Source organism: Gavia stellata, chromosome 35 (assembly GCF_030936135.1).
Source record: "Gavia stellata isolate bGavSte3 chromosome 35, bGavSte3.hap2, whole genome shotgun sequence".
NCBI lineage: Eukaryota > Metazoa > Chordata > Aves > Gaviiformes > Gaviidae > Gavia > Gavia stellata.
Window position 1 is genome coordinate 229,671 of NC_082628.1, and position 15,724 is coordinate 245,394.

Consider the following 15,724-nt stretch of genomic DNA (forward strand, 5'->3'; position numbering starts at 1 on the left):
CAACAAACTCCACCGAGCACTAACTTCTGCAAGGGGGACGTGGAAGGAGCCGGCACAGGGTAGGATCCCAGTGTCCTCATGCCTGTTGCTACACTGGTTGTTTTAATTTAATGGCATTTTCCTCCAGCATCAGAAAACCGTCGGCCATGGGGGGAGCTGGGTGACAGAAGGTGGGTTGGGCCATCACAGTGCGTCTCCCCAGGAGATGAGTCAACTTTAGTTCCCCAGCAAAAATGAAGGGCGAGAAGGGAGAGGTGAAACACTCATCTGAACAAGCACCGTCTCTAAAACGGATGCCAGAGTTTTCCCCACCTCCTCTCTTGGCACGGGGGGAGGTTTGGCTACACCTTCTCAGACATCCCCCTTGGCAGGGTCTGTGGGGAGTGCAGCTCCACCGACTGCCGCCGACGGACCTCGCGCTCTGCCCAGTCCTCCTCTGGCTCGAAGCCTTTGAAGATGGCGAGTCTCTCCGAGAAGGTTTTGGCTTGCGGGAAGAGGATGTAATTGTAGATGATGGAGGCTGCTGCCGCCCCAACCAGGGGGCCCACCCAGAAGACCTGGGGGAAAGGGAAAGAGAAGAATGGAGTGAGCAAAAACCAGCCTGAGTTTGGAGAACAGAGAGGAACCAGGGTCTCTGAAGAGCATTGCAGGGGGCTTATGGTCCTTCCTACCCTGTGTGCATTGGGAGCAAAATGCAGAAGCCAGCTCTGTTTTGGCCATCACTGTTGACCTGAACTCCCGTCGATTGCTGTTTTACCTGAATACACCTAACCATCCTCTTCTGTCTTTCGTCCTCTGTTGAGAGCTGCGTGATCCTCATTAATGATAGGCCCATCACGAGCATGCTTAATGATTTGGTTTCCTCTGGAGAAGTGTCTTCCTACCCGTTTACACATTGCTATAGAGAGGAGGAGGCTACCAGCTTGGACTGGACACCTCTGAGAACATCAAACTGAACCACGACAGCTCTAGCTCCGAACATACTCTTTGCAGATGGACATGCCTGGGAGTGTTCCCAAAGGAGCTGGTGGAAAATATGTGCCCAGATCCAACTGGAACCAGGAAAGGTCCCCAGGACTGGCAAGAAGCGCTCCCCTCTCCATTGTTTTTGCTTCTTTTGTTAAGCCATGGTCAATAAACCACACACCCTCTTCCTGTTGCAATGCACCCTGCCTAGATAAATCAATTAAGCACCCAGTAGCCCCACCTCTTTTTGCTAATCTCTACATCTCTCCTCCAGCTGGGAGCTGGCATGGAAATGCCAGGGCTCTGTGGGCTTCTAGGAATACTGGTAATTTGGGGGGCTCATCCCACCAAAACAACACATAGACCTGACTTCTTACCCAGTGGTCACTGAAGTCTCCGACTATCACAGCAGGGGCGAAAGATCTGGCTGGATTCATGGAGCAGCCGGTGTAACGGATCTGCCAAGAAACACCACACATTGTTAGCATTAAGCCCTTTTAGCACATTTTAAAAAATCACGGTGTGTTATTAACATGATTCATGCACTGAGCTGATGTTTCACCCTCCAGCATGCCTGTTCCAGGAAAAGGGATGCTAGCAGCACCTGAGTCAACATGAGTTGTCTGTTTTTTTGCATCTTCTGTGCGAGCACGTGTCCTGTGCATGGTGCAACTCAGCTGCAGGCTGGGTGACGTGCCCTGAAGCATGACCAGGACTGCGGGGACAAGCTCCTGCTGTACCTATTCCTGGAGCAAATTGCTACCCCTTGCCGCTGAGGATAGGAGAAGAATAGTCCTATAGACACATGGGCTTGCAGATCATTAAGGATGGAAGAAGTGGTGGAGACATTTCTGGTTTAACGCATGCACTGAGGAGCTGGGATTTTTTGGGGCTGCTTTGGTCTGTCATCCAAGAGGGACTTCCCTGGGTGTCCATGCCAAGTACTTCCCAGTGTTAATCATGGTCTTGAGTGCCTCAGCTGCTGACATGTTCACTCCAGGGCAGAAGACCCCACCGATCCCTGGCAGCTCCCTACAGGACTCAAGGACCAGCAGAGCCCAGCAGGTTAAGTTCTTTCATGCTCAATAAAAGCCGAGCTCACGCTATGGCTTTGTTTTGCCTTCGGTGGGGTTTTCCTCTTCTGCCCGCTGGAAAGCCATGGGCACCACATGAGTTATAAATCCCCGTCCACCCCAGAGCATGCAGCCAAGCAGGCTTTGGGCACAAAGGTGAAGACAAACTAAAAAGCGCTGTGTTTTAGCCCATTCTACCCACCCCAAGGAGATGCCCCACGGCAACAGAAAGGCCGATGGACAGGGCAGGAGAGCCCAGGTTGTCCTCCCGGCGTTCGTCGGTGGAAGCGAAGATGCACAGGACCAGCTGGAAGGTGAGGAAGAGCTCGACGGTCACTGCCTGCCCCGTCGTCGTCTCGTTGTGCAGCTGAAAGGGGAGAAAAAACATGTCTCAGGGACGGGGAAGTTTGGGGACTGGGTTGGAAATGTGGAGGGGAAACCCAAATCAAGGAGAACCAAAAAGGACCTAGGAAATAGGTGAGATTTTTGGCACCAATAGGAAGAGGAGGAAAAATTCCCCAGGTAGAAGGAAAAGTGGGTCAATGGATAATATTTGATTGACACGGCAGGAAATGTTTTAGTTGCATTTCTTTGGGTATTTTTTTCCACTCTTCTTTTCCACTCTAGGAATTTTTTTTTCTTTTCCTCATAATTAAAATGCAAGATGCTTTTTGGAAAAGTTTACAAATTGCATTTTGAAAATGTCAAAAAGAAATACTTTGGCATTAAAAAAAAATTCCCTTCCCCCTTCCCACACTTTTTTGACTGAAAGGATTTCTCAGATTTGATCCGAGGCTGGGCCTGGTTGCACCCCCTCTCCTCCAACTCTGCTTTCTGACACTTTATTACTTCTTGGTGGGTTTTCATCCAGATCTGGATGGATCCGGCAGCGCTGCCAGCCAGATCTGCAGCTGTCAGTCCCTCTTGCCTGTGGTCTCCCATCGCAGTTGCTTCCCTCAGCCTGTCTGGCACATCTCTGCCCTTTCCTTCCCTATGTTAATCCTGCTTTGGACACGGTGCATCCTCCCAAATGCTGTTCCTGAGATCACTTCGCTCGGTGACGCCACCAAAGGCGGCAATTGCCCTCCTGGCTGAGGTCCAGAGTCGGATCTTGCTCGCTCTCCTCTCTCCAATATTCCTCCCTTTTTTTTTAAGGGTAATTTGTGCAGGCAGCTACAAGATGAACAGCCCACGGGGGAAAAAACAATCAAAATCCCTATTCATTCTTTTAGGTGGTTTAAGCTGTAAAACAACAGAGCTGGGCGTTTTTAAATTCTCTCTTAAAACTCCTACTTGCTTTGTTGGGTTTATTAGAGCTCAGCTATTATCAGTCTAAATAGTCTTGTTCAGATTAATCCGCAATCCCTTTTTCAACCCTCTTAATCTCTTTGGCAGCAAAGCTGGGTCCTGGCAATGCCTCCCTGCTACAAGAAAGGGGATTTCCGTGGGCCGCTTCCTAAAACATGCCTCCTCCCTTTGCGGCTCAGTTTGGTTTTGGGTGATGCTGGTCCCGGCGTGAGCGTCTCTACAGGAGATACAGTTGCCTGTATCCGTCTGAAGAGGAGTGGTGGGGCACGGAGAAAAGAGAGGGGATAGTAAACCCTGTGAGTTTTTAATTTTTTTCCCTCTTTTTATGATGTGCATGGGCGGGGAGGGGGATGTTGGAGGTTGGGATACCATTGAGGAGTCCCCTCACAGCTTCCGAAGGTTCCCCAGTTTTCCTTTTTTCCCTGCATGTCTGAAAACAGACCGGGATCCTTGCAATGCTTCCGGGACTGCGCGGTGGTACTGCCCAGGCACCCATGCGTGTTGGGCGTTGGGATGAACCAGCTGGATCTTGTGTGGCCATCCCTTCACAATGGGAAACAACTTAACGAGCAATGCTATCTAATGAAAAGCTGGGATTTAGGCCCCCAAAAAATCCCCTACCCTGGCGCAACATCCCCATTGCTGGGAATCTGGCACAGCAGCCTGTAAATAGTGCCATGGCATAACACAGGGGAGAAAAGGCTGCCCATACCCACGCCAAGACTGGAAAGTGGGACAAGCTTGGGGCAAAAGGAATGAAGGGGTGATGTTTTTGGTTGTGTCCTTCCTTAAACACCTGGATCTCCTCTGAATCCAGCTCCTTCACAGTACAGAATCACAGAATCACAGAATGACTATGGTTGGAAAAGACCCGTAAGATCATCAAGTCCAACCATCAACTCAACCCCACCATGCCCACTAAACCACGTCCCGCAGTGCCACGTCCACACGTTCTTTGAACACCTCCAGGGATGGTGACTCCACCACCTCCCTGGGCAGCCTCTGCCAGTGCGTCACCACTCTCTCAGTGGTGAAATTGTTCCTAATATCCAGCCTGAACCTCCCCTGGCGCAACTTGAGGCAATTTCCTCTTGTCCTGTTGCTTGTCACTTGGGAGAAGAGACCAACACCCACCTCACCACAACCCCCTTTCAGGTAGTTGTGGAGAGCGATGAGGTCTCCCCTCAGCCTCCTCTTCTCCAGACTGAACAACCCCAGCTCCCTCAGCCGCTCCTCATCAGACTTGTGCTCCAGACCCCTCACCAGCTCCGTTGCCCTTCTCTGGACACGCTCCAGCACCTCAATGTCCTTCTTGGAGTGAGGGGCCCAAAACTCAACACAGGATTTGAGGTGCGGCCTCACCAGTGCCGAGTACAGGGGACGATCACCTCCCTACTCCCGCTGGCCACACCATTTCTGATACAGCCCTAGACAAAACTGAGGTGATGGTGACTTTGTCTTCTAAGGGAGGTGTCTATGTGGCCAGCTGGGTCACACCTCTGGTTTTAGTTCTAAAAAACAGAGGAGGCAGCCTGGACTCCCGCCTTCGTCCCTGCTCCTGGAAGGACCCTTACGGCAGCAAGCTCATGGTGCTGGGCTGCAGCTGACAGTGGCTTCCTACCCATCACTAAATAAAGGGGGGTCCTTGCTGGCCACAAAACCCTTCTTCACATCCCTCAGCCTTCCCAAAAGCCCTGCCCCATCCTTCCTGCTCCCTTCCAAGCCCATCCATGGGCTGAGGTCTTACCTTGTTGATGGCCAAGCCTTCCCGGGAGTCTGCAGGGGTGATCTCATGTAAAATGGCAGCCCCCACGACAGCCCCCAGGAGCTGGGCCACCACGTAGAAGACTGCACGGAGGAAGGAGACTTGGGAGCCGATGAGGCAAGCCACCGTCACTGCCGGGTTGATGTGGGCTCCACTGATGTGCCCCAGGGCTTGGACCAGTGTGCCGATGGCCAAGCCAAAAGCCAGCGCGATTTGAAGGATGCTCGGGGGGGAAGCTGAGGGCCAGTTCAGAGCAGAGCCCACGCCAAAGAGGATGAAGATCAAAGTTGCCAGAAATTCTGCAAGGACAGCCCGGGTGAAGGCTACGGATCGCAGTTCCCACATCATGGAGCGGCGGCTGCTGGAGGCTGCAAGGACTGACCCTGCTTGTGGTGTCTTCAGGCAATTGCTACTGCAGCTGCTGTGTCCATAGAGAATGACAGGGGGACAACCTATATATATATATATGGGGGGCTGAAGGATCACCCGCTGAAGGAGGTGGGATTGTGTTCCTAGGAAACCTGATGCTTTTTTTCATTTGTGTTCCAGCTGAGGGAACATCAGACCCTGCCCCCTCTATAAAGCTGGGGAATGCAGCATTCGCCACCCTTGGCAGGTCATAAATCAGCCTTGAGCAATGCCATGAAACGCTGTTCCCTTTCTCCTGTGCTTTCTTACTAGGGTTCCTATCCCCAGAGGTGCTTGTTGCTCCTCTCTTCTCCAAGCTCTACCACCTGCAGCATGGAGAAGAGAGCAAGCAAGGGGGTTCTGCAGAGCTAGAGATGGAGCTGAGGTGGGGTTGTGTTGAAGAACAGAATGTGGGCTGTGATTAAATAACCAGGCAAAACTGGATGCAAAAGAGTCTCTCAGAGGCACAAAACTGACTTACTACAACTCGATTCCTCAGAGTACCAGAATTTTACAGCCTGGGCACAGATTTCCTACCCAGAAAAATGGGAACCAGCCCCAAGAAATGACTGTCAAGAAAGAAATTCTAGTGTGAAATGATGATATGCACAGCTGCAGTACCGGGTGTGCTCTAATTACAGGGATTTTGGCCAACTCAGCTCTTCAGAAATGTCTTTTTACTTCTTGGTGTAAATCCCCAAAAGAGGAATGATATTTTCTTCTCTGGAGCATGGTTCTTTGCATCAAACTATCCACTAATTGCCCAGCAAGTCCATTTTCCTTTTTCTTCCGTTGCTTAGGGCACGTTTGTCCATTCCTGGGTGATGTCTGTAAAGACTTTTGCTCCCTATGTCATTGGGGTTGGTGGGTTTGCTGGAAAAATAGCACTTGTTTCTTTTTTTCCCCTTGTTAGCAGACTCTGTAGTTATTCTAAAGCGCAGGAAGCTGGGAGGAGTGCTCCCCCAGGGTAGAGCTGGAGTTGAAATGACCATTTTATTTTAGAGGGACGCACAGCACCAGAACTGAGATTCCATTTTTTGGCTCTGACAAAGGCTGCCGCTGTACGATAAACCAAATATTTTTCCCTTCCAGAGGAACCGTGCAAGTGCCACCAAACTGATGTGAAAGGTTGACACAAAATATTCCATATTGCTCAAATTATGTCATAGAAACATAGAATATCTCAAGTTGGAAGGGACCCATAAGGACATGTGAAGGCCTGTTTTTTCCTCCACAAAAGGTGAGTAACAATACTTGTCAGTTGGACTAGATGACCATTGTAGGTCCCTTCCAACTCAACTATTCTGCTTCTATTCTATTCTATTCTATTCTATTCTGTTCTGTTCTGTTCTGTTCTGTTCTGCTCTGTTCTGTTCTGTTCTGTTCTATTCTTGTCCTCTCTTTAAAATAAAGATGCTTATGGGGACATTGCTCTTAACAAGGGAGAGATTGTGGGGAGAACAAGTCCAGTCTGTGGGTGAGTCTGGAGCCTGGAAGACTTATATTCAACTTTTTCCTTTGAAAATCCTTCTCTCGGACTTCCTCGGGGACTTTGGCCCATCATGGCATTGCTCTAACCTCCAGTTTTCCAACAGTGAAGCCAATCTCACGAAAGAGGTTGTGAGGCTAAATATATTTGGGGTGTTGATGAGCCACGAAACATGGTCACATTCAGTCTGTAGGCTCTTGCTCCTGCCTAGCTGGTACAGATTTGCAAGCTTAGCATTACTCAAGTACTAGTTATGTCAGCGACTGATTATGAATGCAGGCTGTTATTAGTGCAGGGAATGAAAGAGAACTAATACGGGCAATTAACTTGAGCTGATACCCTGTTTGATTAATAGTTATTCATGACGAGCAAGTTGTGATGTATCAGTGCTTAATGAAGACTAATTAAAAGGAAAGAGAAGTAAGCAGGATTAGCTCTGAGCAACTTAAAAGTCTAACACAGCCTCATGGTCCTCACTTCGATCTGGCAACGCACAGCTCTTGTTTATGCCGCGTTTTGAGATGTTTGGGCTATGGACGGTGGGTTTCTGCTACACACCCTGTTGGAAGGATTGGCGTTGCATCATGAGCCGTCTTGCTGAAAGGGAGCTCTGCTCTCATGGTCTTCGCTGTGGGGCTGAGCAAACTATTGCTGTGAGATGCTGCTTTCCAGCAGGAATAATAACACATCCCAGCTTTCACCCAGAGACCTCTAGCACTGTGGTGACTGTAATCTTTCTGGTTTTACAGAGTGGGCGTCCACGGCATGAAGCCAGACTCTGCCGTTGCTAATGCCAGGCAGTGAGTCTGTGGCAGAGCCAATGTTTCCTGCCTTGCCACGGCCATGCGTCCTGCCATATGCCTGGGAAACGGAGAAACAGGAGATCAAGCAAGCTGAAGAGCTTGGTACTGGGTAGCTGAAGCTCTGCTTGTGTCTAGGAGGGGTTCCTTGAGCCTCTGGTGTTGGTGGTAATGTGGCTTTACACCTTACACCAAGTGTGCTGCAGCTTCGGGAGCAGCAAAGAGCATCGCAGCCCTGTAACAAAGCTGTCTGAGATGGGAAAGCGCATTATTTTACCTTTTAATCCACAGCCCTTGGAGTGTAACGGCATTATCAGCCCTCCCCTGGGATCAAATGCAAATGCTCATTAAAAGTGTGCTGGCATCTGCAGAGGGTTGATACACTGTGCTTCCTCCCGATGGCAGAAAACGGCCTGGTAACGCGTTTTTGAAGAACATGTTGCAAGCAAGGGAACTGCACTTGCACAACAACTTGCTTCTCGAGTGACTTAGATGGCTCAGATATCTTTGCTTCCCTGGCTTTCAGGAAAGTATAAACATCTTTAAGGTATCTCCATTCCATCTAAAATACCTCCAAGCCACAGAGAATAAAAGATTTATTGCATAAACAACAGTGAGTTTTCCTGCTTGGATCTGATCCGTCGCAGGAGGTGTGTGTGTTGCCCAGACCTTGCTGAAAGCTCCGTTTTTTTTCTCTTTTCTGTGAATAGAGAGCACCTGCAGACAAATTCCCTCCTCTCCAGCAGCTGAACGGTCAACCCGCACCCATGCTTCACGTGGCAGCAAATCCCCTTTTTATTAGACACCGGCGAACCCACAGGAGGACTAAGTCTTGGGAGAAAACTTTATACAAACCCAGCTATTATTGGTTCTGCTTTCTGTTGAAATAGATGTTTTCTTTCCAAGAAAGGAGGTGTAAAACTGAAAATGCTACCTTTAAGAGTTCTCTAGGGGAAGCCTTTAAAAGAAGCCAAAGGATAAGAAGGAAAAAAATCTTAATTCTAGTATTGTGACTAATCTTCCTGTTTCTCAGTTGAGGTTTTCTGCTTGCTGCCTGGATAAATGGATGTGCCGGTGCATTTGGCCCCATCCATGGCCCCCAGCAGAGCGCAGGGAATGGCAGCCATGGGCTGCCAGAACGCTTGGGGAAGCGGAGTAGGTGGGGATGAAGGTATGGACATGTTTGCGTTGGGATCAGCAGGGGCAGAAACACCTCAGCTAGCTTTTCATCTGGGAATCGGAGCACCTGCAGCACTAGTTTGGCTCCAGGGACCTTTCCAGCCTGAATGTCCTGACCCTTGTGGGCATTACCCAGACAGGTGGGTCTGTGGGTGTGGGTCCCGCTGGCAGGCAAAGGACCAAATACAGGTCCCTCACCTTCCTCTAGGCTGAGTTTGTTAACCATTAGGCTCCTGCTGCCCATTGCAGGATGGGGCATACGGAGATGCTTGCTCACAGTGAGCTGCAAAGCATCGAGGGAGTGGATTAAGACCCCTTTTAGCTCTAGCTGTATCGTGGTCGGACGCAGCAGCACAGCTTTCGCTGCAACGCAAGCCAAGGCATGTTTTTAATTGCATTTCATAAATCTACCAGGAAAGTCTTACCTCTCTCCCACTCCTGGTTGGAAAACAGACAGAGCAGAAGATAATGTCTGTATTCCCCAAAGCAAGGTGGCCATCAGGAAAAATTATATTCTCCCATTGTCATATTACATCAAAAGGACATTCACCCAGAGGAGTAAAATGGAAAAAAATCAACACCTTTTCCGGCATTTCAGGCCAAATCCTAAATCCCTATTCATGCAAAACTTCTGCTGGCTTTTGCGGTGTTTATTGTTCTTGTTTTAATTTAAGCAGAAGGATTAATGCAGCCCTGATTTCCTTCACTGACTTCAATGAATTGAGCTTGAGCGTGGGCCAGAAACTGGGCCTGGTGTTAGGAGAAGGCTTCATTTTATTTTTTTATCTATCTCAAGGACTTGCAAGTTCAGTCCTGAATGTTTGCCTAGGGTCTAGTCAAGGTAGACAGTGAGACTCTGGCGCTGGTGGAGCTGGGCTATGGATCACGTCAGGATCAGTACACGTTTCTGGTGGCTATATAAAATCCTGAGATCCGTGAAGACCACGAAGCCTTGCACCCCAGCATGATCTGGTCTCTGTACAGCACCTAGGCAGGGATTTAATTCTTTCCTCCTGTGATTTGCAGGAAAATACAATTTTTCTCTTGCTAACAACATGTTAATGGGAACCAGAATGTCCAGAACCACAGAGAGGGAGAAAACATGGTTTCTGCCTCTGCAGAGAGATTTAATAGACAAGATATGGCCAATCCCAAACATACTACAAGGTCAGAAACAGGGCTGAGTTAGGTGAGGACCTCCCTCTAATCATGCCTTAAGGGGTGAAGAAAGGAGAGTGTTATTCCCTTGTTCGAGTGCTGAAGTTCAAGGCCAAGCCATGGCATATTTTGCATAAACATTCAGAGGAAAATAATTAATGCTTTTTCCCTTGAATCCATGAAACAAAGCCAGACACCAGTATATCCATATAGCCAGCAGATTTTGAAGTGAGGTAGACCCTGTGACCTTATCAGATCTTGTAAGCTCTTTACTACTTACCCAGGGATGAATATCACATTAGTTAAAATCAATCAGATTGCACCATCATCCTCAGGTGACAGAACTGAGCAGGAGACCTCAGCTTCACCCTTTGCCAGATACCCAGTATCATGTTTGCAAAACAAATCACATCTAATGAGCCAAACTCCCAGCAGGTGTAAATTGGGGATGGGGCTTTGACATCAGTGCGGTGACAATGACTGAGAGAATCCAGTGTCTGGCCTTCTCACTATTTTCCTCATTTTGATGTAAATCATAGAATCATAAAACCACAGAATCATTTTGGTTGGAAAAGACCTGCAAGATCATCAAGTCCAACCGTAAACCTAACACTACCAAGTCCACCACTAAACCATGTCCCTGAGCACCTCATCCACACATCTTTTAAATACCACCAGGGATGGTGACTCTACCACCTCCCTGGGCAGCCTCTTCCAATGCTTGACAACCCTTTTGGTGAAGAAATTTTTCCTGATACCCAGCCTAAACCTCCCCTGGTGCAACTTGAGGCAATTTCCTCTTGTCCTGTCGCTTGTCACTTGGGAGAAGAGACCAACACCCACCTCACCACAACCCCCTTTCAGGTAGTTGTGGAGAGCGATGAGGTCTCCCCTCAGCCTCCTCTTCTCCAGACTGAACACCCCCAGCTCCCTCAGCCGCTCCTCATCAGACTTGTGCTCCAGACCCCTCACCAGCTCCGTCGCCCTTCTCTGGACACGCTCCAGCACCTCAATGTCCTTCTTGGAGTGAGGGGCCCAAAACTCAACACAGGATTTGAGGTGCGGCCTCACCAGCGCCGAGTACAGGGGCACGATCCCCTCCCTACTCCTGATGGCCACACCATTTCTGATACAGGCCAAGATGCCGTTGGCCTTCTTGGCCACCTGGGCACACTGCTGGCTCATACTCAGCCGGCTGTCGACCAGCACCCCCAGGTCCTTTTCCACCGACCAGCTTTCCAGCCACTTGTCCCCAAGCCTGCAGCGTTCCATGGGGTTGCTGTGACCCAAGTGCAGGACCCGGCACTTGGCCCTGTTGAATCAGAAGTAATCAAGCTGAAGTCCGTGAAGGAGAAGTGAATAAGCTCAATTCAGATGTCTTTCTCTAGGTAATTCTCCTGGATTTAAAAAAAACCCAAACAACTAAGTTCGATACTGCCAGGAATTGATCCTGCCGGTGGCTCTAGAAGCAATGTCCCCTGTCCCATCCTGTCCTGTCTTCTGCAGCGCTGTGGAGCTGAGATGCTCATTGCCATAAGGGATTGCAGAGCTAAGGCTGTTGCAATATGTGTGTTATCTCACCATCAATGCTGTGGGTACCAATTTGTGTATTGACTGCTCACCTGTGCTGTGGGACTTTTTTGGCTCCTATCTCTTGATCTTTGCTGGGAGGGAAGCGGGAGTGTGTCTGGCAACTTTACCTTATCTCCGCATCTTTACTGGGGAGCTGCTGGTGCGTGTGGTGAGGAGGTGCGTGAACGTGAACGGTGCATGGATGAAAGTAGAGTATTATGAAGATCCCTCTAACAACCAGCTGGGATTGATGGAGAAAGAAAAAGGTGCTTGCCTTCTGAGAACAGCATCTTTCATCTGAGACCAAGGTCAGTGCCATGGTCCTCGTTGTACAGCCAGATAAGGGGAGTAGTACAAGAAACTTTGTGGTCCATAGGAGGAAAAGAAGTATCACTTTCAGGCTCCAGTGGCAGCAATCACAGAGAGAAAGCCAGATGAGATGCCAGATTACATTAAATCCCTCCCAGCCATTAAACCGGAGTCATTATAAAATCAACTATTGAGTATGAAGCTGCTTCTGCCTCTGCTTTGGTGGAGCACGGAGCTGAGGTCTAGGTATGGAGCCAAGCTCTGGCAGCCCCGGGAAGCTGGTGGCTGCAACTGCTCAGAGGCGCCTTCAACTCAGAGTCTCAGCATGACCTTAAAAACGTGAATCTCAGCATGTGCAATCTCACCGGCAGCTCAGAGCCGCTTTGTGGTCACGAAGCGGTGCCGCCTGCCCTGTAACTCTCAGAGTTACTGAACACTCCCAGCCGCGATGGGCTCGTCCTCCACCCTGGGGTTTCCAGTGCTTGGTGCCCAAAGGCCTGTGGGGTTTGTGCAGAACCAGTTGAACAATTAACAAAAGGTTAGGTTCCCACCCTAGATGGGCTCCAGGGAAAAGCAGTGCAACAGGGGAACAAGACGGTTGGCCCAGAGCTGTGAGGGCAAGAACGGTTTTGTGGGAGAATGACTTTGTCCAAGGGCCATGGGCATCCACCAGCTTCCCTCTGCCTGAAATTATCCTTACAGGGGCTTGGACACTGGCTTGGAAACCATTATGCTGTTCTGGGACAGCACAGGAACAAGGTTAGGACCTTGGCGTGAGTTCCCAGAAGGTCCTCTCCACCGAGCTGCTAGTTGAGAGCTGCTTTGGTGATGATCATTTTTGTATCAAACAACACCTTGATGCTTTTTATGCTTTCCACATTGCTTCAGGAAGTTCCTCCCACCCCAGGTGGAGATTTGTGTTGAATCTGGGAAGGTGGGGAAAGCAGGGAAAGGAGCAGAACCGTTCGATAGATTGGATACAACCCATGAAAAGACCTCAACAGCCTTCACAGTTGGCCATTGGCCCTTTCCACCATGCTGGATTCTGCAGAGGTCTCCTTTGGTCTGTGTGATCAACATATGCTGCAAAAGGGCTGGTACAGACTCCAAAACTGCTCCTAAAACTTATCCTTTTACCTAAGACATGTAGATAGGAGAAGATGCAACCTATTTCTTTAAACTTTTAAAGGATTTCTTCCCTCCTTCTATCATTTTTTATCTCTCTGTCTGTCTGTCTACCACCTTTCATCCTCTTTTCCCCTACGTGCCTCTTTGATTCTCTGTTTTATGGTGCTACCCAGACATCAACTTCCATGCCAAGGCGGCAACAGTAAGAGAACCACAAAGTTGGTTTCATAAAGCCTCTGGCTTTTTTCCACTTCTGAGAATAAAGGTTGAGCGTGGGATGTTTTTGTTTGTGGTTAGTTACTTGATTTCTGTGTGGGTTTTTGGGCACGGCACAGGGATTGGGTTGTCAGAAGCATGAATTGCCATCCTTCTTTGGTAAAAAGACTTTTTGAGGACTTTTTTTAAAAATCTGGGCTATGGCACTGATTTCCTTCTGCATTTATGCCTGTGTTGATGGGATCTGGCCCTGGGGTATCAGCGCAATTTGCTTCACTTCCTTGAATTATATAAAGCGGAGAGGAGCTTTGGCAGCTCCTCCGAGACCTTGCCAATGAAGTCCAGCATGTGGAAAGCATTGCTCTCTCCTGGGTGGGGACTGAGCTGCCTGGGGAATTCTGCATTTCATTTTGCTGGTCCGATGGAACTCGTAAATTTGCTGCAGTGTGAATCCAAGAGGGGTCAGGTCTCGCTGGTGGGGGGGCATTGTCATACACCAGAAACTGTGAAAATCCCACTCAAAGAGCATGCAGCAAGACTGCAAATCTTCTACCTGAGGTTACTGAGGAGTGTAGGAGCCCTGATCTCGGATGAGGACAGCCTCAAGACTGTACAGACCCAGACAGTGCGTATCAGGTCACTCATGGTATAAGAGTGGGAGAGAAATATGCAGACAAATGCATGAGTTTGAGGAAATGAAGTTACTTTCAGTAAGGCGGGCATCAATCTCCTGACCTAGCAAAGTCACATGTGCAGGGATATTATGGGAAAGATGTGCTTTAAGGAGGAAAGAGAGGAAGGAAGTGGCTCGCTGGGAACTCTGGAGCTATGCGAAGGAGGAAATGCAACAGTGTTTGCTTGCTCGGGGACATGGGCAAGGAAGGCAGATGTCATGGGCTTGGAGGACAGGGGACACACTACAAGCTATTCCTGGTCGTTAAGCCGGATGGGAGAGCCCCTCACTTCTAACTTTGAGCTTCCAGGGCAAAGCCAGAGGCTCCTTCCAGGACAGCACCAACAAACCTGGATTTTAGACCAGTTTCAGTGCTGGAAATTTGGGCTCTGAAATGCAGCAAAGCTCTTTCCTCCATCTCTTCTCCCCGTTGATCGCCTGGGTCCTGGGCGTCAGGCTGCTGCGTCACCACAAGGCCACGGGTCACTCATCGTACGGGCTCATAAGAATTTAAAAAATTCCTGTGCACATCCCTGGATTGTATTATATAAAGTTCCTTCATAATAGTTTAAAGAAGAAACTGCACAGTGGCATGCAGGTGTCACTCCAAGTGTCACCCAAACCTGTTCTGTTCCCCCACTCCCAGTGCGGCAAGTTCGCATACTTGTGCAATTGCTTTCGTTTAACAGCATCAAATGCACATGATGGTGGTAAGAACATGTTCTTCTGGCAGCGATGAGTGAAATGCACTCCTGAGCAGCTGAACAATTTAATCCTGGGGAGTGCCTCATCTTTATATTGATCTGTTTGGCTGGTTGGTGTATGCACGTGTGTTGTTGTTACTCTCTGACGTGGTTTGTGGGTATCATGGATTTTGCTTCCGTTTATTTTTTAACCTCACCACTGGGACCTGTTCCCTGCAATTCACCGAAATCACACGCCGCAGCTCTGGAGGTGTTTAAAAAAAAATAGGGCAAAGTTTCTCTAAGCACCCAAATCCTGGCACTGCCTTAGCCCCGTGGCATGGGCAAACAACTGCAAACAACCAAGAAGCTTACTCTGATAATGGTGCCTGGCTGACTTGCAGCTACTGCCCACCACTGGGGTCTGAGCCCTTTCTCATTAAAATGCCCTTCTGAGGGCTGGAATCCATTTTACCCAGCAGCTGGGGAGCCTGTGATCAGGTGTGACAGCTCAGCTGGGCACAGTTTGCAGGGTTTTCTTCCAGGCAATGAAAAACTGGTGGTATAAAGGGGGTTATGGTGGGGTGGGGTTCTTTTCTTAGCTCAGACACCAGTGTTGGCTATCAAGGCCTGAGCTAGAGACTGGTGCTTACTGCAGAAGCCAGCGAGGAGAATATCCCACCCCAAATAGTTTGGCTTGTCCAGCTCCTTATATTGCATGTTAAGGGGAAGTTATTGCTGCTCTTCAAGAACAGCTTGGGAAGGAAGGAGGGCTAATTCAGCTGAAGGGCTCTGCACGTCAGCAAGAAGGTATGAGCTGGCCAGGAAGGGAGATACTGGCTCTTGGGAGCAGATTTCCATCTCTCATGGGGGTGAGGCTCTGGGGTGGCTCACCTGGGGCCAACAGGCACTGGGGAGCTCCCTGCCTACTCTGTGCCTGGGATGCTGGCAGGATGGGAGATGAGGGTAGGGTATTTTTATTTCTTTTATCCTTCCA

The 15,724-nt window shown here is 49.3% G+C and overlaps 1 protein-coding gene across 1 annotated transcript; it reads right to left on the bottom strand.

Moving 5' to 3' along the window:
* Positions 1–341: 341 nt before the first annotated feature.
* Positions 342–5,460, bottom strand: AQP2 (aquaporin 2). The gene is made up of 4 exons (XM_009813984.2): positions 5,095–5,460; positions 2,242–2,406; positions 1,344–1,424; positions 342–557 (listed from the first exon to the last, which is right to left on the bottom strand). The coding sequence occupies exons 1-4, from the start codon at positions 5,458–5,460 to the stop codon at positions 342–344; spliced, it is 828 nt and encodes a 275-aa protein (XP_009812286.2).
* Between the last annotated feature and the right edge of the window lie 10,264 nt (positions 5,461–15,724).

Excerpts from the sequence above, each read along its gene's own strand:
- AQP2 (XM_009813984.2), bottom strand. The coding sequence starts at position 5,460 with ATGATGTGGGAACTGCGATCCGTAGCCTTCACCCGGGCTGTCCTTGCA. Across the intron at positions 1,425-2,241 it reads CCGTGGGGCATCTCCTTGGG|ATCCGTTACACCGGCTGCTC; the intron begins GTGGGTAGAATG and ends GTTTCTTGGCAG. Across the intron at positions 558-1,343 it reads GAGACTTCAGTGACCACTGG|GTCTTCTGGGTGGGCCCCCT; the intron begins GTAAGAAGTCAG and ends CCTTTCCCCCAG.